This window comes from Ovis canadensis, chromosome 11 (genome assembly GCF_042477335.2).
Source record: "Ovis canadensis isolate MfBH-ARS-UI-01 breed Bighorn chromosome 11, ARS-UI_OviCan_v2, whole genome shotgun sequence".
NCBI classification, from domain to species: domain Eukaryota; kingdom Metazoa; phylum Chordata; class Mammalia; order Artiodactyla; family Bovidae; genus Ovis; species Ovis canadensis.
Genome location: NC_091255.1, coordinates 51,414,161 through 51,434,714, shown reverse-complemented (window position 1 = coordinate 51,434,714; position 20,554 = coordinate 51,414,161). Strand labels below are relative to the sequence as shown.

General features: G+C 45.9%; 2 protein-coding genes across 3 annotated transcripts; one reads left to right on the top strand and one right to left on the bottom strand.

Annotated features, from left to right (window-relative positions):
• Nucleotides 1-3,952: 3,952 nt before the first annotated feature.
• Nucleotides 3,953-13,007, bottom strand: RUNDC1 (RUN domain containing 1). Its single transcript, XM_069603804.1, has 5 exons — nt 12,127-13,007; nt 8,349-8,507; nt 7,166-7,364; nt 6,589-6,708; nt 3,953-6,196 (listed from the first exon to the last, which is right to left on the bottom strand). The coding sequence occupies exons 1-5, from the start codon at nt 12,622-12,624 to the stop codon at nt 5,331-5,333; spliced, it is 1,842 nt and encodes a 613-aa protein (XP_069459905.1). The 5' UTR covers nt 12,625-13,007; the 3' UTR covers nt 3,953-5,330.
• Nucleotides 12,329-18,844, top strand: PTGES3L (prostaglandin E synthase 3 like). Of its 2 annotated transcripts, XM_069541610.1 has the most exons (7): nt 12,329-13,163; nt 13,536-13,649; nt 13,755-13,821; nt 13,925-14,023; nt 16,514-16,603; nt 17,417-17,470; nt 18,269-18,844. In XM_069541610.1, the coding sequence occupies exons 1-7, from the start codon at nt 13,156-13,158 to the stop codon at nt 18,302-18,304; spliced, it is 468 nt and encodes a 155-aa protein (XP_069397711.1). In that variant the 5' UTR covers nt 12,329-13,155; the 3' UTR covers nt 18,305-18,844. The 2 variants fall into 2 exon arrangements, with proteins under 2 accessions (XP_069397711.1, XP_069397712.1); XM_069541611.1 differs by lacking the exon at nt 17,417-17,470 and having other exon boundaries at nt 12,360-13,163.
• The last annotated feature ends 1,710 nt before the right edge of the window (nt 18,845-20,554 follow it).

The window sequence follows — 20,554 nt, the reverse complement described above, 5'->3', positions numbered from 1 at the left end:
TTACTTTGCCGACTAAGGTCCGTCTAGTCAAGGCTATGGTTTTTCCTGTGGTCATGTATGGATGTGAGAGTTGGACTGTGAAGAAGGCTGAGCGCCGAAGAATTGATGCTTTTGAACTGTGGTGTTGGAGAAGACTCTTGAGAGTCCCTTGGACTGCAAGGAGATCCAACCAGTCCATTCTGAAGGAGATCAACCCTGGGATTTCTTTGGAAGGAATGATGCTAAAGCTGAAACTTCAGTACTTTGGCCACCTCATGGGAAGAGTTGACTCATTGGAAAAGACTCTGATGCTGGGAGAGATTGGGGGCAGGAGAAGGGGACGACCGAGGATGAGATGGCTGGATGGCATCACTGACTCGATGGACGTGAGTCTGAGTGAACTCCGGGAGATGGTGATGGACAGGGAGGCCTGGCGTGCTGCGATTCATGGGGTCGCGAAGAGTTGGACACGACTGAGCGACTGAACTGAACTGAACTTACATTTTTATATTAAATTAAAATGTTTTAACTCAGAATATGATGTTTTAGAGTTGGAAAGGACCTCAGAGGTTATCTAGTTGGGCCTCTCAAAGATTAGAGGACAGTTTTAGAGCAGCAAAGTCACAAAATTGGTGCCACAGAGCATGGCACCCCCATTTCCAAGCCTGTGCTTTTGCCACTGCACCACACAACCTGTCCATTTCCACCTCCATGGTCTTCTTTCAGCTCCCTTATTTGCTTCTGTCTCTTTTGCTGTTTCTCTCTTGGAAAATAGAAACAAAACCCTGAAATCTTATCATTGCCTTGAACTCTTCTCACATGCTAAACTCTCCAAATCAAATTAGTAACTAAATCCTGTGAATTTCACCTTTTAAGTCAATTTTTTCCCACCAGCGCCCTAACTGATCCAGCTTCAGTTGTCTTCTCCAGTCCGTCCTCAAAACTTTGGGTGGATCAAAATTGCTTAGGATATTTATTAAATATGCATTGCCAACTGAAGAGACTCCAATTCGGGTCTGGAGTGGAGTCATGAGCTACAGGTCTTATTTTGAGAAACTTCTCTAAACACAACTCTTAAAAAAAATAATTGTTTATTTTTGGCTGCACTGGGTCTTCATTGCTGTGTGGGCTTTCTCTAGTTGTGGAGAGTGGGGGCTACTCTTTAGTTGTGGTGCATGGGCTTCACATGATGGTGGCTTCTCTTGTGGAGCACACGTTCTGGGTGTGTGGGCTTCAGTAGTTGTGGCTCGTGGGCCCTAGAGCTCAGGCTCAGTAGTTGTGGCACACAGGCTTCGTTAGTTGCTCTGTGGCATGTGGAATCTTCCTGGACCAGGGATTGAATCTGTGTCCCCTGAATTGGCAGGCAGTGTGTTATTCATCGTACCACCAGGAAAGTCCTAAACACACTACTTCAGTACTGCCTCTTCATCTGCCTGAAATCCTTTGTTGGCTCAAACCAAAGTTTGAACTCTCCCTTCCTGTCTTCCTTGCAGTATAAGTTCCTGTCTCCTCCACACCACCCTTCACATCCCCCCAGGTTCCAGCCAGCTCAACTACTCAAAGATCCAACCTCTTCTGAGCCCAGGGTCTTCACTCAGGCTGTTTCATGTTTCTTTATTCTTCGCCTCCTCTGTAGCCAGGCAAAATCCTATCCAATCCATCCTTCAAGGCCACTGTAGAATTCTCCCAGGCAGAATTCATCTCTTCCTTCTCTATGCTCCCTCAGCAATCCAGTCCACACTTAATTTATTGTAGAACATATTTCAGTTGGTTTGGGACAGTGGTTGTCAGAGTGTGGTCCCTAGACTAGCAGGATCAGTGTAACTGTAACAAGTGTGGGAACTTGTTAGAAATGCAACTTCTGAGGCCCCACCCCAGAGCTACTAAATAAAAAACGGGATAGATCCCAGCAATTTAACAAGGTACTAAAATCTCCAATCGGTTTGGTGTCTCCTTTGCTAAATCTTGTTCTTGAAGGCAGAGAGAGGTAAGTCCTGAGCACCTAGCCTGGCCCAAGCAGTTGGTGTGTAGTCAGTAGTGAATGAATGAAGGCAGAGCACTCTGGGAATCTTTAACACCTTGCAGATCATACCATGGACCCTGCACTTTCACTGGATACATATCCATGGCTCCCTTTCATTTTGATCTTGCCTAGCCTTAGACCTGAGCTGACAATTCTCTCTCTCCTCCTTCATCCTGTCTGCCTCACTCCAAGCCAAGCAGAGACCTCTGTCCTCAGTTATACTGCAGATGTTACCAGTGACTAGTAGAAGTGTGATGGCTGGCATGTTTGTCTCTGTCTCTACACGTCTTTAAGTTTCATGAAGCACTTGGCACAACAATGGCTGTCCATCTCCCTACAGTCCAGTCATTTGGCAGCTGAAATTTCTGGCAGGTATGTGGAAAATACCTTGACGTCACCAGAGTGACGGTGAAGTGATGGGGTGGATAAAGGAGAGAGAGGAACAAAAGATTTCAAAGCAGCCTGATGTAATGAGGTAACATAACAGTATAAAGATAATAGGATTTGGATTTGGGCAACTTGAGTTCAAATCCCAGCTCTTCCAACAAGTAAATGGGAACAAAATATTTAACCCTATCTGCAGTAAGGTTTCCTCAACTACAAAAATGGGGATAATATTGTCCTGCCTTACAAGTAGCGAGAATTAAATTTGGAAGACACACACAAAATGCTTCTCATGATGCTAGCATAAAAGCCTTCATACCAGTTAAGTTTTTGTGAGGATTATACTGGCTATAGCACTTATCACCCACCCTAAACGACGTTATGTTTTTTCCAATAGTCATGTATGGATGTGAGTGGACCATAAAGAAAACTAAGCTCCGAAGAATTGATGCTTTTGAACTGGGCTGTTGGAGAAGACTCTTGAGAGTGCCTTGGACTGCAAGGAGATCAAGCCAGTCAATCCTAAAGAAAATCAGTCCTGAATATTCATTGGAAGGACTGATGCTGAAGCTCCAATACTTTGGCCACCTGATGCAAAGAACTGACTCCTTGGAAAAGACCCTGATGCTGGGAAAGATTGAAGGCAGGAGGAGAAGGGGACAACAGAGGATGAGATGATTGGATGGCATCACTGAGTTGATGGACATGAGTCTGAACAAGCTCTGAGAGTTGGTGATGGACAGGGAGGCCTGGTGTGCCGCAGTCCAGACATGACTGAGCAACTGAACTGACTGACTGAAATGGTACCCAGATGAGTGAGTTTTAAAATATTTTATTTTTTTTTTAGTTTTGGTTGTGATGCGTCTTCCTTGCTGCATGGGTGTTTTCTCTAGTTGTGGAGTGCATTTCTCAGTGTGGTGGTTTCTCTTGTTGTAAAACATGGGCTCTAGGGCACACAGGCTTCAATAGTTCCAGTACGTGGGCTGAGTAGTTCCAGCTCCTGTGCTTTAGACCACAGCCTCAATAGTTGTGTGCACAGGCTTAGCTGCTCTGAGTATGCGAGGTCTTCCTGGATAGGGATTGAACTAGTGTCTCCTGCGTTAGCAGGTGGATTGTTTACCACTGAGTCACCAGAGAAGCCCCAGACAAATCAATTTAGAAGTGCCAAATCTCGGACCTCCTGGTGGTCCAGTGAAGACTCTGAGCTCCTAATGTAGGGGGCCTGGTCTCAATCCCAGGAACTAGATCCCACATGCTCCGATTAAGACCCAGCAAAACCAAAAAAAAAAAGTACCAAATCCAAAAGTGGTATGTGTCGTTAGATTTGCTGTGGGGACAGAACTGCAGGCCTGAACAGAATGACATGAAAATGCCAAGGGCACTGTTTCATGAATTTTTCAAGGGGTGGGGGCAATACCACCAAAGCTGAGTTGATCTGGGGCAGAGGGCAGAGAAGAGGCAGAAAGGCTAGGAGCCAGACATTACTCAAGGAAATACTGATCTGGATCAGATGGGCTGACAGTACTCAGACAGACTTATAAACCAAAGCCAATGGTCTCTAAGGTCTTTGCAGAGAAGCTACACAAAATACTATGATTTTATTAGCAATCACAGGTTATCATTTTCCACAATATTTTACACTTATCCTGTTTCACATGAAGGAAGACTCATTCTAATGAATTACCAAGAATATACCTTAAATAATACTTTACCCCCCAAAATTAAGTTAAAATGCACTACATAACAGTGCAGACACAAAGAGCAGCTGGCAATTTAATACATGAAATGATGCTGAATCAGTAGTGCTGGGGAACCTATTTGGCTTTCCAGAAGGTGATACACTTTGCTCATCTTTGGTCAGTCCCAGAGCAGTATGCAAGCTGAATAGCAGATATGAACTAAAAACGCTAAAACAGACCAAATATGACCAATCTAGAGTCAGTTTTACAAGGAAATGCTCAGCCCCTTCTCCATCACCAGTGATCGGCCACAGTTCCTACCCCTGCTGTAGTACTATCATGAGGTCAGACCTCTTCCACCAAGCAGCCTCCAGGACTCCACATTTCCTTCTTGGGAGCTGGCAGGTGCACAGAGAAAAGGTTACTTGCCAGGGCAGATGGTACCAGGTGGTGGTTGTCCTTGTAAAAGAGCTCTGAAACTAAAAGACCATCACCTAGGCCATGACTACCTTGTCAGGGACAGAATTTAGTTCTTACCTCTATGTGAAAAAGGGCTCATATTAGAATCAACCATGGGAAATTGCCTGGCAGTCCAGTGGTTAAGATGTGGCACTTTTGCCACTATAGGCCTCCGTTCAATCCCTGGTCAGGGAACTAAGATCTCACAAGCTTTATGGCACCACGAAAAAAACCAACTGTGGTTAATACCCTTAGAAATACTGTTCTCGGATACTTCCACTCCCGGCTTTAGAGGAAGCTATGGAACAGACATGGCCTCCCCCGATCCTGGGCTCAGGAAGACAGAGCCATTGGTATTCACAAAAGGAATTTAAATTCTGACCCAGGACTCTCACAAACCTGCTTCAAGTGAAGGAAGATGACTCCCAACGTGACTGACAGGAGCCTCAAGTTAAATCTCTTCCAGGACCAACAACTCACTCACCACTGTGAAGAGAATGCTTACAGCAACCTGGATTTTCTAAAAATCAGGTGCGGCATGACAAAGGTGTACCCATGACTGACTTCTTTTCCACAGACTCAAGTACATGTGCTCATATGTGCACACACACCAGGGCTGAAGCTTTTAACAAGAGGGTCTCCAGCATATCTTTCTGAGATGCTTAGTTGATGGGGAAAACAGACTTCGTATTATCTGGCTGGTGAAAATGTCTTTAGCCCCTCCTCCTAATCCTTGCTTTTACCCTAGAAGACGAGCCATCTATCCCCACTGAGCAAGGTGCTGGTCTGGTGCCAGGGCACTCTCATCAAAAGGCGTCTTTGATGTTCTTGAGCTGGCGCACAGCCAGGTCTACAGGGAGGCTGAACTTGAGGCTGCTGAGGCGGCTGAGCAGGTTGAGGGCGCTCTCAAAGCCTGTGTGTGCCATGTAGCTCCAGGGCTGGTAGTGGGGCTCGATGAGCGACCCCGACTTGCAGATGAGGTTCATCCAGGACACGAGACGCTGCTCATTCAGCGCCAGGCACACCAAGGCCTTCAGCTCCGAGTCTGCACTGCGCTTGAAAGGGTCGTGCTCCGTCAGCACCATGTGGATGGCTGTCAGGAGGCTCTGCTTGGGCGTCACCACAGTGCCTCCTGTAACAGGCAGGGCGAAAGACTGTGAGAGCTTTCGGGCTGGGGATTCCACATACGCGCGGCCGTTCTTAGCGTGGTAGTACTTCACAAAGAGCTCCCAGGGGTGCATGGCCTCGGGGGACGAGGAGAAGGCAGGCAGAAGACAGGCGATGGGGGCCATGACGAGGCTCATCCCTGGTGAGGGGGCGTACAGCCCGTGGGCCAGCAGGTCCCTCATAGCCACTGTCAGCTCCTTCCGCACAGCCATGGTCAGCTCGTCCTTGCCTCCCAGAGAGAGGTCCTGGAGGCTGGTGGAGCTGATGATGCGGTCGTGCGCCTGGTGTCTCAGGGCAAGCAGCTTCACCCTGTCTACTGAGGCCTCCAGCCTCTTCAGCAAGGGAGAGTAGTCCCTGTCGCCCTGGCCCCTCGGCCACAGGGGCTGCGGGATCTGGCCCGCGGCACACCCGAACTGGCTGACGGCAAAGATCTGCAGCACTGCCAGCGCTCGCCGCATCAGGTGCAGCCCTGTCTCCCGAACTCTCTTCACATCTTCTGCCTTCGCTGCGTAGGAAACACAGTAACTCATCAGTGAGAGGCTGTAGTGGTCAGACATGCCACCTATAGCTTAGAAGCTGAGATTCAGTCTGGCTTCTGACCTACAGTACAGGTCCTGCATGAAGCCAAGAGCCACCCAGGATGGCACTGGACTTACCTATTTTGGTTAATAACAACTATTTTGGGATATAACTCACATAACATTCAACTGACCCATTAAAAGTGTATGATTCAGTTTTGTTTTTTTAATAATCAGAGTTGTGCAACCATCCTCTCCCAAAGTAACCATGTAGCATTGGCATTTTCCATTCCCCATTTCTCCCCAATCCCCAGGCCCAGGCAACTGCTAGTCCACTTTCTCTCTCTCTAGATTTGTCCATTCTGGAAGCTGTACTTACTTTTGCTGTTTCCTGGAGGCAGTCTGCTGCTGCCAGTTCTGCTGGAGTCACTTCCTGTCTTCCCACTAGCCTTGCACTCACAGTGTCCACTCCCTGTCTGTAATGGGCTTCCTACTTCATCTGCAATCAGAGGTTATGAAGAGAAGACCCTTGTTTAGCCTCATTTTGGCAGGTTTTTAAAGGAGAAATACTATTTACTAGTGCCTACCGTGTGACAAGACTTTTACAAATAGTATTTCATTCTGTGGAACAGTGACTAGCAATATACTAGCTGACTCAGTAACTATTTGCTCAGGGCAGGAAACATGAATCATCATTTTATGGAGGAGGAGAGCCAGACTAAAGAGGTTAGGAAACTGCCTACCCTCTTTAGTCCATGAAGGACATGAAGTTGGTGAACAACAGGGCTGAGATTTTAACTCTATGGTTCTAAAATCCATGTCCTTTCCACGCCACTGTGTTGGCTCCCTTACCAAGTGATCAAACCTCTTTAACAGTTCATCAAGGACCGACCCTATTAGGTGTTAGTACTCAAAAATACATATAATTATGATGGCGTCCAGCCATCTGCTCTGACCTTGGATGAAGTTGATGAACATCTCGAGGTCTCGGATCTGAGTTTTCAGCTGCTCAACCAGCTGTTCTTTCACTCGGGCTGGGTTGACGATTTGAGCCACAGCAGCATCCACACGCTGTCGAAGCTCCTCAGTGGACAGTGAGCTGAGGTCCTCATTCAGATTCATGTCCAGTTTCTTTATTAACTCATCAATGATCACCTACCAAGACCAAAGCCATGAGCAGACCCTTTGGAATTTTCAGTGAGAGGGTTAGGGAGAAGGAGAATCTTGACTAGTTGCCTCCCTTCTATCCTTAAATGGAAATCAAATTTGTGGACAAAATGGCGCAACTGCTGATCAAGGTGAGGGCACAGGCCCTTTACTTCTCTTATAGACATAAGGACACTTGATTCCAACAGAATGGCTCTTCTTGCTGCAAATTTTCTACCTGGCCAGTAACCTTCACTTAGGAGAACAACAGTGTGAATGATCCAAAGTGGCTGATGATCCCAAAAGCCCCAAAAGTAGATTCCCTCATGGCCTTCAAGAGAATAAATACAGATTTCCCCTAGTCTCTAGACCTTCTCATCCCCCTTTGCGCTATTCTAGGCAACTAAAGGAAAAGCTCTGCAAAATACTCAGGCATGTTACAGCCAAAATATTCCAGTGACAATATGAGGAACAATGTGAAAACCATATAATGTATAACTCCAGCTGTGCCAGAAAAAACAGCCATATCACGGCTCCAGGAAGACAAACACACAGGAGAGGCTGTATTCTGACCAGCAGATTTACCTGTCTGCCCAGGTGTTGCTTTAATATATACAGCTTTAAAGTCAGGAGTCCTGGAATATTTCTCAACGGGTGCTGGGGGAAAAAACTAGTTTATAAAACTACTATGAAGTGCCCAAGTAGAATGGTTTTAATGATCAAATGAAAGAAATTATTGTTGTTATTATTATATGACTATTAATAATAACCACCACCACTTAAAAAAAAAGGCTCCATTATCATATTAGAAAGCTTTGGCACTTGTGTTTCCATGAGTGAATAAAGACTGGTCCCAGGTAGTAGTAACATTTCCCTTTGATTTGGGCCAGTGGTGAGGCCGAGGGTGAGCAAGCTGGGGAGGGCTATCCTGTGAATGCTGGAAGGGACAAAGGAACCCGAGGCAGTAAAGGAGGAGCCTCAAGGTCTGCTCACCCGCTGTCTTTCCAAGACCACGGACTGTGGAAGGGAGTCATAACTGCCCTCTTGATAGGCAAATGTTTCCAGGTCATCAAGCTGGGTTTTGAGCTGCAGGATCAGTTCTTTTTGCTTCTCCCTTTGGGTTTCCAGACGTTCCCGTTTCTCCTGCTCACTCTAAGAAAGGAAAAGATTTAGGTCGATTTCACAGGAAAAGGAAAAGTCAGAACATATTAAGAATCCTCTTAAGCCAACAACAACTAGTAAAATGTAAAATGCTCCCAAGTAACCCAAATGAAATACAGAATTCATGCTGCTGCTGCTAAGTCGCTTCAGTCGTGTCCAACTCTGTGCGACCCCACAGACAGCAGCCCACCAGGCTCCCCCATCCCTGGGATTCTCCAGGCAAGAACACTGGAGTGGGTTGCCACTTCCTTCCCCAATGCATGAGTGAAAAGTGAAAGTGAAGTCACTCAGTCATGTCCGACTCTTAGCGACCCCATGGACTGTAGCCCACCAGGCTCCTCCATCCATGTGATTTTCCAGGCAAGGGTACTGGAGTGGGTGCCATTGCCTTCTCCAACAGAATTCATGAGACTGACTACTCAAAAAGAATTATTTCATCCGGGAGACTATATTAAATGTGTGTTTTAAGAATTTCTCCTTCACTGGAAATAGGATATGAATACAATGGAGCCTTTTGTTAACACTGCTTCCCCCTCCCACCCCACAAAGTTCTAGTTAAGATTGACACAATTTATTTCATCCAGGAAGCCTTCCAGGAATTAAACATGCCATCCTCCATAGCCAATTCTCCTGAACAGTTGTGGCAGCCAAATTGTACAAGAGAATCTGAAGGTAAGGGTGTAGAGAAAGGCTTGGTAACTCATAACTAGTTTTTTAAGGTCGAAGCTCCTTCAATATATTGCAAAATCAAATGAATAAATGCAAGTGCCTAAGGCAGTGAAAAAAAAATCTAAAGCCAAGTAATAGGGATGGGAAGGTAATAAGTTTTCTTTAAAAAAAAAAAAAAGGCTGGTAAGGTTCCCTAAACAGTGACTCCTTTCTTCACTGTTGGCCACTGGGTCAGTTCTTCATTTAAATGCTTAAAAATCCTTTGGAGAGGTTCTTTCCTGGTGGTCCAGTGGTTAGGCGTCTGTGCTTCCACTGCAGGGGGTGTGGGTTCAATCTCTGGGGAACTATGATCTCAAATGCAGTACTGTATGGCAAGAAAACAAAACAAAAACTCTTTGGAGAGGTAAAGTCTTGCCAATATGCTCTCAAAAACTGGTTCTTCCTTGCCTTACTTTTTTTTTTTGCTGCACTGTGCAGCATGAGGGATCCCTACACCCGCTGCAATGGGACTGCAGTGTCTCAGTCACTGGACTGCCCAGGAAGCCCCTCCCTTGTCTTTCTTGAGTATAAAAAGCAAAAGCAGCAAATTATTTGCAGGTGTAACTCTGCATTTTAAACTAGATATCTATGCTACTGCTAAGTCGCTTCAGTCGTGTCCGACTCTATGTGACCCCATAGATGGCAGCCCACCCGGCTCTCCCGTCCCTGGGACTCTCCAGGCAAGAATACTGGAATGGGTTGCCATTTCCTTCTCCAATGCATGAAAGTGAAAAGTGAAAGTGAAGTCATGTCTGACTCCTAGCAATCCTGTGGACTGCAAGCCTACTAGGCTCCTCCATCCATGGGACCTTCCCGGCAAGAGTACTGGAGTCGGTTGCCATTGCCTTCTCCTAGATATCTATAGGATATTAAATTTAATCTTAAAATGGTACTTACCAAGGCCTCCAGAAGTAAGGTATGAGAGAGAACAAATGAAAAATAACAAATTAACTTTTGTTTAGCTACTTAAAAAAGCAAGCCTCTTGCTTTAGTTTTGTCCAATAGAAAAGCAAGCCTTTTCTCAGGGGATACTGCTCTCCAATCCTTTCCCAAAGTTGCAGTTTTTTTTCTCAGAATCCTGTTCTCCCCCACTGAATGAAGGGCTAGATATCCTTTAAGAGGTTTCCTTGATTTCCTCAGGCAGAACCGACCACATCCTCTGTATTTTATATACACTTTTATGCTAGCTCATGTTACATTTTAAAGATCTGTGTAGGAGTCTGTCTCCCCAGTTCTATGAACTCCTTAAGGGCAAAGGCCTTGATTGTACCCCCAGGGCCAAGCTCAGTGTCTGGCACAGGGTAAGCTCTCAGTATACATTTGCTGTATGTTACTGAACTCAATCATGTTCAGAAGGACACATAACTAAATACTGAACTCTTATGGTGACAGTTGTTTAACTGGCCCAAAGGGAAAGAAGTAGCAAAATTTTGTTTTCACTGTAAGCCTTCCCAAGCTATGAAATCCAAGAAGAAAGAAACCAGTCATAGATACTGATTCCATTTTCATGAGTGTACCAGCTGAACGCTTCACCTGCGATGGTAATTACTGAGTACCTATCTACGGGAGTATGGGCAAACAAGTTTACTAGGTGAGAACAATGAGCTCTGGTGCAAGACAGGAAATAACAAATAATTTCCAGTATGAAGTGAGATAAAATACTGGTTAAAAAACCTGAAAAACTGAAATCAATACATACTAAATCATTTGGTTCAAACACATCCCCGCTTTGGTGCTACTTCTTCACGTGTCAATATACGCACACAAGACTGCAGCTGCACATCAGGTGTTTGATCTCAAAACTTTTTTTTTTTTTCAGCTGTACCGTGTCTCCAAAAGTAAAAATGAACAGCCAAACCTCCACAGAGAACCTTTGGTGCTCCTCACTCCTGAACAGAGCCCAACCACAGTAATTCTATCCTATTTGTTCCTTAAAAGCCTGGCAATGTGGGGACTTGTGCAAGGAGCTGTGGGTATGTGGAGAGAAGGGTGGTACAGCAAACACAGGATTGTACTGGAAACATTCAGATTAAAATAAGCAAGTCAATATCTGCTACTGATAAGTCTTCTTGGCTAAAACCAATTTTAGTGGGAAGAAAGCCACATGTGGATTGTAACCTAAACAATAAAAAGGTGGGGAAAAGAAAGCCCAACAAGCTACAAGCTATCTACAATTATGCACTTACAGAGGTTCAAATACTGTAAGGAAATGTTGCCTGTGGATGTCATACAAATTCTCAGTACTTAGTGTCAGCTAACTGAATGAATCTTGTCACAGCTGCCAAAGGTGCTTCCTTCAGAATATCTAGTTATTAAATAGGATGGGAAGGAGTTTAAAAATACCAGCATTAGTAAATTTATATAATCAGGAGTTGTGTTTTTTTCAATTACTGAGACCTTACTGTTTACCAAAGCTCTCACACAGGAGAATCTGAAGATAAAAGACATTCTCTAGATTCTAGGAAAGCACAGATAAGGAGTAGATCTAAATTTCCATGGATTTCAATTCGCTTGCTCTTCGCTAACCAATTTTCTCAATCCCTGGGGTCGGGGTATTCTATCAGCAAACGTGCTCAAGACTTAGGTACTGGAAGCAATAACAAGGTGAGTGGGAGCAGTATTGTTTCAGCTGGTTGCTCTGCTGTCTGAACCCTCTTCTCGCTCATCCCTCTTTTGCCTTTTATGTCATCACACCTGCATCTCTTTCCACACCTTTGGTGGACACCTCTCATCATCAGCTTCCCAGGCTTCTCTGTCTGGTCTCTGTCGGGTCTCTTCTGGGACACGCATACCCACCTAGACTAGCCGGTTCTTCACCAGTGCTACCTGCTTTCGAGTTAACATCGCCACCCACCCAGCCTTCTATTCCCATATCCCTCGGGGCCCGGCCCCAGCTGTTCACCTGGTCTTCGCCCCGTAACCGTGGTCGGTCCCCCGGCAGCCCGTCGCCATCATCGCTGGTGGGGTCCTCCGAGCCCCCGTAACCCAAGACGTGAGGGCAGCCGCGGAAGGCGAAGTCCTCGAGCTCGCGCAGGAGGCGCTGCTGCTCCGCCGGCGCCCCGCGCACCACCTGCCGCAAGCGGAACTGCACCTGCGCGAAATGCGAGGACAGCGCGAGCAGCGCAGAGTCCAACCGCCGCCTTTCGGCCCGCAGCCGCCTCAGCGTCCGGCCGGGGGAGTCCGGCGGGGAGCCGGGGACCACTCCGGGCTCCTCGGCCGCCGCCTCTTCGGAGAACGCCGCCGCCCCGGGCCCGGCCTCCGCCACCGCCCCCACTGGCGCCCAGCGCACTGCCTCGCACGGCGGCAGCGACTCCTCTTCCTCCTCCTCTTCGTCCTTCGCCTTTGGTCCAGCGCCCACCAGCCCCGTTACCGGGTCCGCAGCCGCTTCGACAGCCGCCATGTTTCAGGAAACGCCGCCGCACGTCAGCCGCGCCCCCCTGCTGCCATGGCAACGGCGCGCCAGCTGGGAAACCCGGGTAGCGGGTGGGCGGGGCTCAGACGTCACCGAGTTGAGACGTCACCCGGGGCCCGACTTCCCTGGGTGTTTAACTCCGGCCAATGGTTTTTTAAATTGAGAGCCTGGTTTGTGTCGGGCACTGAGTATACTGAGCATTGGAGAAACAGGTGAATGAAGCCAGGACAAGTCCATCCGTGTGTATCGACCTCTAGCCCTTCCTCTGGTTTCGGCTGGCGGGTCGTCTGTTCCTAACGTGTATATTTCTGGAGACCCCGAGATGTGAAGGTCTGCAGGGACTGTGCTCTCCCAGAGACCCTTTAGAATGCGAATCCCTTGGCTTAGGCAACGTGTCCCATTCCTCTAAACCCTTTCCCCGACCATATAAGGAGAGGCAGCTGCTGGGGGCGTCCCCAGGATCTAAAGATAGCAGCCCCTACCTCGGACTCCAAACGCCGCAGGGCAGCGGGAGCAGCCATGGCACGGTAAGTGCTTCTGGCCGCCTCTTTCACTAGAGAGTCGCTTCTCTATGTTTTCTGGGCGCTCCAGGTTCTGTGAGGTCCCAAGGGAGCCCTGGACTCCGGGTCTGTACCCTTGGGGTGGTGAAGAGAAATGTGACCTGAATGTTCTCCATGTCTCCCTTACCTCTCTACTCTCTCACTTTTCCGCTTCTTCTCAGGTTCCCCCTCACCGCACACCCCAATCCTGTCAGCCCCGCTTCCACTCCCTTCAGTCTTATTTGACCCGCTTTGACCGTGCTGTGGCATAAAACGTCACTGTGTTTTCCCTCCACCTTCCCCAAATTCCCTGCCTTCCCTCTGACACGGCTATGAAGCCCCACCTCAACTCCTCTTCAGGCAGCATGCCCGGACCCTGTGGTACGACAGACCCAAGTATGTGTTCATGGAGTTTTGTGTTGAGGACAGCACGGATGTTCACGTGCTCATCGAAGACCACCGCATTGTGTTCAGGTAACCCCCGCCCCCCTCCCCCTCCCACTTCCTGGGAATCTTTCCTTTCTCTGCTGCCCCCCACTTTCAGCCTTCCTCATCTCTTTAGCAGTATTGTCTCCTCAGCTGCAAGAATCCTGATGGAGTGGAGTTTTACAATGAGATTGAGTTCTATGCCAAGGTGAACTGCAAGGTAAGGGTGGGGTGGAACAGTAAGGACTGGATGGGAAAGCTGTTTGGGAAACTGGAGATTCATTCTAAACCTCGGACCCTAAAAGTGAAGCTCTATCTGGCAGGACTCCCGGGATAAGCGCTCTGGCCGCTCCATTACTTGCTTTGTGAGGAAATGGAAGGAGAAGGTGGCCTGGCCCAGGCTCACCAAGGAGGATATCAAGGTGGGTGTGTGGGAAGTGGCTGCTTTTTCTCCTATGTGCTCTGTGTACCCAGGTACCCAAGTTAGGTCTGGGAATCAGCCTTGGCTCCTTTCCCACAAACATTCTGTTACTCACCAGGTCTTGCCTATTTGACCTCCTAAATAGTGCATTAAAAAAATTATTTGTCTGCATCAGGTCTTACTTGCTGCAGGCAGGATCTTTCATTGGGGTGCATGAACTCTAGTTGTGCAAGGGCATAGTTGCTCTGAAGCATGTGTGATCTTAGTTCCACAACCAAGGATGGAACCCATTAACCACTAGATCCCCAGGGAAGTCCTCTCCTAAATAGTCTTGAATCCATGATTTCATGTCTTCCTAATTCAGGCTCTATCCATTTCTGGGTGAGGTTTGTTGCATATTTTCAGCCCTTCTGCATTCAAAATGGTCTGTCCAAAACATACATTTGACCCTGTCACTTTTCTTCTTAAAACCCTCCAGTGGCTTCTGTTCCCCTAAAAGTTGAAAATTGGCTGCCTGCTAGCTGGATCTGGCTCTCAGATTTCACTTTTAGCAGTCTTCTCAGTGTTGAAAATTATTTTGAAGGGTTACTTACATTTAAAAATGTGGAGATTTCACCTCTTTGCCAGAACCACCATCTTCCAGTAATTCACCAAAATGACCAACAGGGAAAGAGGAGGGCCACCCGCTACATGTTCTCTAGGCCTTTTAGAAACATGGAGTTGTTCCTTTGGCCACATACATGTGAATCTACAAGGAAGATGATGTTGTAGATCTAAAGGGAAGGGGCACTGTTCAAAAATGAATACCCCACAATTGTTACAATTGGAACATAGCAACACTGGAAGAGTCTACAGTGTTACCCAGCATGCTGTTGGCATCTTTGTAAACAAACAAGTTAAGGGCAGGATTCTTGCCAAAAGCATATTAAGCATTCTAAGAGCTGAGGTAGCTTCCTGAAATGTGTGAAGAAATACGGAAGGAAGCCAAAGAGAAACGTCCTTGAGTTCAGCTGAAGCACCCGCCTGCCCTGCCTAGAGAAGGACACTTCATGAGAACCAGTGAAAGGGAGCCTGAACTGTTGCAACCCATCAACTAAGGTGTAAAGAAAATAAAATACCTGGATTTTTTTTTTAAAGGAGAGATTAAGAAAAAAAGAGAGATTTCACCTAAAAATCCAGATTCTCAACTTCTCTTGGAAACTGAAGACTCTGACCACATTGGTCTAAATTCTCAAATGCCTGGAGTTTGAGCTTTAAATAGGGCATGTGCTCCACTTCACTTCACTTCTTTTCATTGTCTCTCTGACATGCTTAGGCATTTGAATGTGTAGCTTTTGCTGTTTGGGTTGAAGTCTCAGCACCACAGTGCAGTGTGGTATATAAGCTTGTGATTTTGCTATTCCTGCCTTCTGCAGCCTCACACCACTTTACTCTCTGCCTCGGACTTCACATTTCAGCCACAGCAAACTGTTTGCAACTCTTTTTCATGCACCAGGCTATTGTTTGCCTCTTACTGTGCCTTGTTCCTAGAAACTCTCCATTATCACTACCTTTGCCCACCTAACCCCTGCTCATCCTTCAAGGCAGAGCCCTGAAACCCCAAGAAGCCTGGTTTCCCATACTACCCCCTAAGCCACTGTCACACTTTCCACACTGTATTATAATTTATTTACATTTCCCTTCCCTACTTCTTTTTATAAATTTATTTTTATTATTTATTTGGCTGTGCTGGATCTAGTTGTGGCATGTGGGATCTTCATTGTGGCATCATTCAGGATCTTCTGTTGTGGTGCCTGGACACTCTAGTTGAGGTGTGTGGGCTGCAGAGCATGCAGGCTTCAGTAGTTGTAGCTGGTGGGCTTAGTTGCTCCATGGCATGTGGGATCTCAGTTCCTCAATCAGAGATCAAATCTGCATCCCTTGCATCGCAAGGTAGATTCTTAACCACTGGACTACCAGAGAAGTCCCCTTACTTGGCTTCTTGATGGCTGGGACTCAGTATTAAATGTTTTAATAATCCTAGTGCCAACCTCAGAATCACATAGTATGTGTTCAGTAAACACCTGTTCAGTGAATGAGTGAACAACTTCTTTCCCTGTCTAAGCATGGGAACCTAGAGTATCAGCCTCCAAGAGTTGTCTCTGATTCCAGGGAATGCAGCTTTGTTGACTCCTAGGATGCTTTATGATACAGTTACCTTTCTAGATGTGTTATCTCTCTAGTCAGTCTGCTCCTGGAGGGCAGAGTTTATGCTTTTCCATCCTCTACAGTGCCTGGCATCGTGCTTGGCACTTAGTAACTTCTTGGTCAACCTTTGCTGTTGCTGCTGCTGTTGACATGGCAGCCCAGAGGAGGGGTTAGTCAAAGGGGAAAGATGATACCCCCAATGACTCCCTTTCCCCCAAACATGCTCCCACACATGTCCACACTCACCTATGCACCTCTGCTGCTGCCTTCCTGACCTGGGACTCTGTGTGCTTTTCTCCTGCAGCCAGTGTGGTTGTCTGTGGACTTTGATAACTGGAGAGACTGGGAAGGGGATGAAGAAGTGGAGCTGGCTCAGGTGGAGCATTATGCAGAGGTAATTCCATTTTCTGCCCATCTCAATCATTTTTGGTGCCCCTCCGCACACACTCAAGGATTGTCATCAACTGTGCTGTGCTCTGCTTAGTCACTCAGTCGTGTCTGACTCTGCAACCCCATAGACTGTAACCTGCCAGGCTCCTCTCTCCATGGGGATTTTCCAAGAATACTGGAGTGGGTTGCCATGCCCTCCTCCAGGGTCATCAGGCTAGGCAGAAGTATGTGAGCTTCCCTGCTTATTGGTGTGGTAGTCTTTATATGTTTTGCGCATTGTTTAGTAGGGATGCAATAAATGAATATTCTGTCTGTGAAACTATAAACAGATTCATTCACTGTTTAGAGTAGAGCCTGTATTCTGAAGAAGTTTGGCAAAACGTTTTCCTACTTTTCTGTAATTCTTGTTCTCTCTTCTGTTTTCTTTACATATCTGTATTTTTCATGACCCAGACAGCTTCAGGGGAAACTCAAACTATGCAGTCTAAAAATTCACATCACAAAATAAATCACTGTTTCCCAATAAATTGCACATTGCATAAGATATTTGGTTTCAGAATTTCAGCTACTATTTATTCAAGTTGCAAAAACACTAATAGACACTAACCCAGATTTGTTAGGGTGTGTATGTGTGTGTGTTTAAATTTCCTTTTAAAAAGGGGATCAATGTACTTTTCTCCAGTTATTCCAGTGTTATAGGGGCTTTAAAACTGGGGCAACTGTTTGCCTGGGGCCATTTTCCGGTGGTTCATTGATACGCAGGTTGCTCTTCCTTCACTCCTCTTATCTCCTGTGACTCCTCTTCTCTTCCTACCAGCTTTTGAAAAAAGTCAGCACCAAGGGACCACCCCCTGCAATGGATGATCTGGATGTAAGTAAAGCCTCTTCCTTAACCCTTCATTTTTCTTTCTGTCCTTAAAAATAAACATACTAGAAAGGTCCCAGTCTCTAGCATATCATAATTCTCAGTGCACGTTAGCCAAATCTGAATTTGACACAGGAGGTCAAATGTTCTTCTTTAATGCTTTAGAAAGCCCCAGAAAGCCCTTCCTCCTTTCCATCTCTTCCCTTCTGCTTCTCCATTTTAGAGCAGGCCTGGTCCTGTTTATTATCTTTACAGCTGTACGGACCAGTTGTTGAAATTCTCATATTAAATGATTCATGGCACAGTGCTGCTTAGAGTACCAGCGGCTTATTTTTTATCATCCAAAATTTAAATCCTTCTGTGTTAGGCTCCCTAGAAGTTGTGTGATTTAGAAAATCACCAAAGAAAACTTTGGATGGAGTTACAGGGAGTGACGGAGAAGGCAATGGCACCCCACTCCAGTACTCTTGCCTGGAAAATATCATGGACGGAGGAGCCTGGTAGGCTGCAGTCCATGGGGTCTCTAAGAGTCGGGCACAACTGAGCGACTTCACTTTCACTTTACACTTTCATGCATTGGAGAAGGAAATGGCAACCCACTCCCGTGTTCTTGCCTGGAGAATCCCAGGGACAGAGGAGCCTAGTGGGCTGCCGTCTATGGGGTCGCACAGTCGGACACGACTGAAGCAACTTAGTACCAGCAGCAGCAGCAGGAGCAGCAGCAGCAGAGGGAGTGAGCAGCTTTTGTGAACACAGATGTCCACTGCAGACTCTACAGGTGTTTCTGTCTTCTTTTTTCTCTAGGATGATTCTGACAGTGCCGATGCAACAAGTAATTAACTTTCTGTGACAGCAGAGCTGAAGAGGAAGCTGTGGCTATCGTCTAGTCACTCTAACAAGCCAGGACTTGCATCTCTGTCAGCTCCTTGATAGTGTACCAGCGTCCTCTGAGATCTCTGAACTTTCCTAGAAGCTTTTTATTAAGGGTCTTCCGTCATGTTTTTTTAAATTTCTTCCATTGCTTTCATTTTATTTATTATTTGCTGTGCTCTGCAGCATGTAGGGTCCTAGTTCCTTGACCAGAAATTGAACCTGCACCCCTGCATTGGAAGTGCAGAGTCTTAACCACTGGACTGCCAGGGAATTCCCTCCTTCATGTTTTATTTTTTTTTCTTAGGCACTTGATATGTCTGCTATATCAGATGGCAGGATAGGAGAGGAGCAGACAGATGGGGCCTTTGACTTCCTACGGATTGGCCATAATCTTTGTATTTGTACTCATCAAGGCTTTCTTGAGTATTTGAGCCTGTGTGTGTATATGTCTTAAAGTAAAACCCACAGAAACAACATATAGATTATAATAAATCTCTAGGAACTGTTCTCTGTCTCTTTCCTTCTGGTACTTCTTCCTCCTGGAGGCAAGCCTCTTCCCCCTCTATAGCTCCTTTCCAGTGGAGAGGTGGGTGTCAGATGTCCTGGCCCTTACTGTCGAGATTGGAAGAACAAAGATGTTGGGAGCAGACTTGTAACCAAGCTGAGGAACTTTTCCATGCCCAGACCTATGTTCTGATCTTCAGAGCAGGATCCAGTCTTTCATGGTATGGCTAACACTGCCATCTCTAGCATCAGCCAGAAACCCACTTCAGCTTCCTGCATACTCCAGAAATATCTTTATACTTTTAAAGCTAATTGTTACATTAGTTAATGCCTATGTCTCTTTACTCCTCCATTCATCAGCTACCCCATTCATCCATAAACATTTTTTGATTACCTAATGTGTACTTAAACTGTGACTTAAACAAAATTCAATACCCAGACCTTACCCTTGAACTCAGGGTAAAGTACTGAGATTTGTTTAGAGAAACCAAAATTTATATCAGTAATTCATGGACTCAGTTTAAAAAATTAAATGTATAGAAAGGTGTACAATGTAAAGTAGGATTTGTATTCTCTTAATAGCTGTAACCACTGTTAATAGTTTCTTCAATAAACATATATCTATATATATTATAAATTATATAATACCTATAATTTATATAATTATATATAAAACAATATATAACATGTCTGGAACATAAACAGTATCCTGTATTGTGTATATACAGTACAATATATATTAAAATTTAACACATGCATGGGCAAATGCAGTGTGTCCATGTGTAGTGGGGCTCACACTATTATATATATCTTGCACCCTGCTTTTTTTCACTTAATATATATTGGAGTTCTTCCCAAGTCAGTGTACATAGATCTGACTCTTCTTTATGGCTCTATGTTATTCAGTTGAACATATTTTCCATAATTTAACTGGTTCCTTATCAATTTGGTCGTTTTCAGTTTTCACGAAGGTGAAAATTGAAATTTCCTTGCATTAAAAAGTACATCTTTACATGTTTGGCAAGAACATGTAGGGTAAATCCACACCACCCCTCACCTCTACCCCCTGCCAGAACCAGGTGGGACCCTGGTTCTCCCACAAGGGATTGAACCTGGGCCCTGGCAGTGGAACCACTGAGTCCTAACCACTGGACTGCCAAGGAGTACATATAGTGTAAATTCTAGAAGTGAAATTGTTAGGTCAAAGAGCAGATACATGTAAACATTTTGAAAGCTGTTGCTAAGTTGTTCTTAGATGAAATACCGATTTTCACTTCCACCACCAAGAGTGCTCCATTCTCCAAACCCTTTTAGGTATTTGCCAAGATAAAATTATACTTGGCTTGATTTGCTTGATTTATTTATTTTATTTCCAGCGGCCCTGCAAGGCTTGCAGGATCTTAGTACCCGAACCAGGGAGTGAACCCAGGCCTTCAGCAATGAAAGTGCAGGATCCTAACCACTGGACCACCAGGGAATTCCTTGGTTTCATTTGCTTTAAATTATGAGATCGCTTATTGTTCATTAGTGACTAATGTTTCTTTTTAGAACCTCCCTCAGTAAAGAATTTGCCTGCAATTCACGAGACCTGGCTTCGATTCCTGGGTTGGGAAGATCCACTAGAGAAGGAGATGGCAATCCACTCCAGTATTCTTGCCTCGGAAATCCCATGGACAGAGGAGCCTAGCAGGCTACAGTCCATGGGGTTGCAAG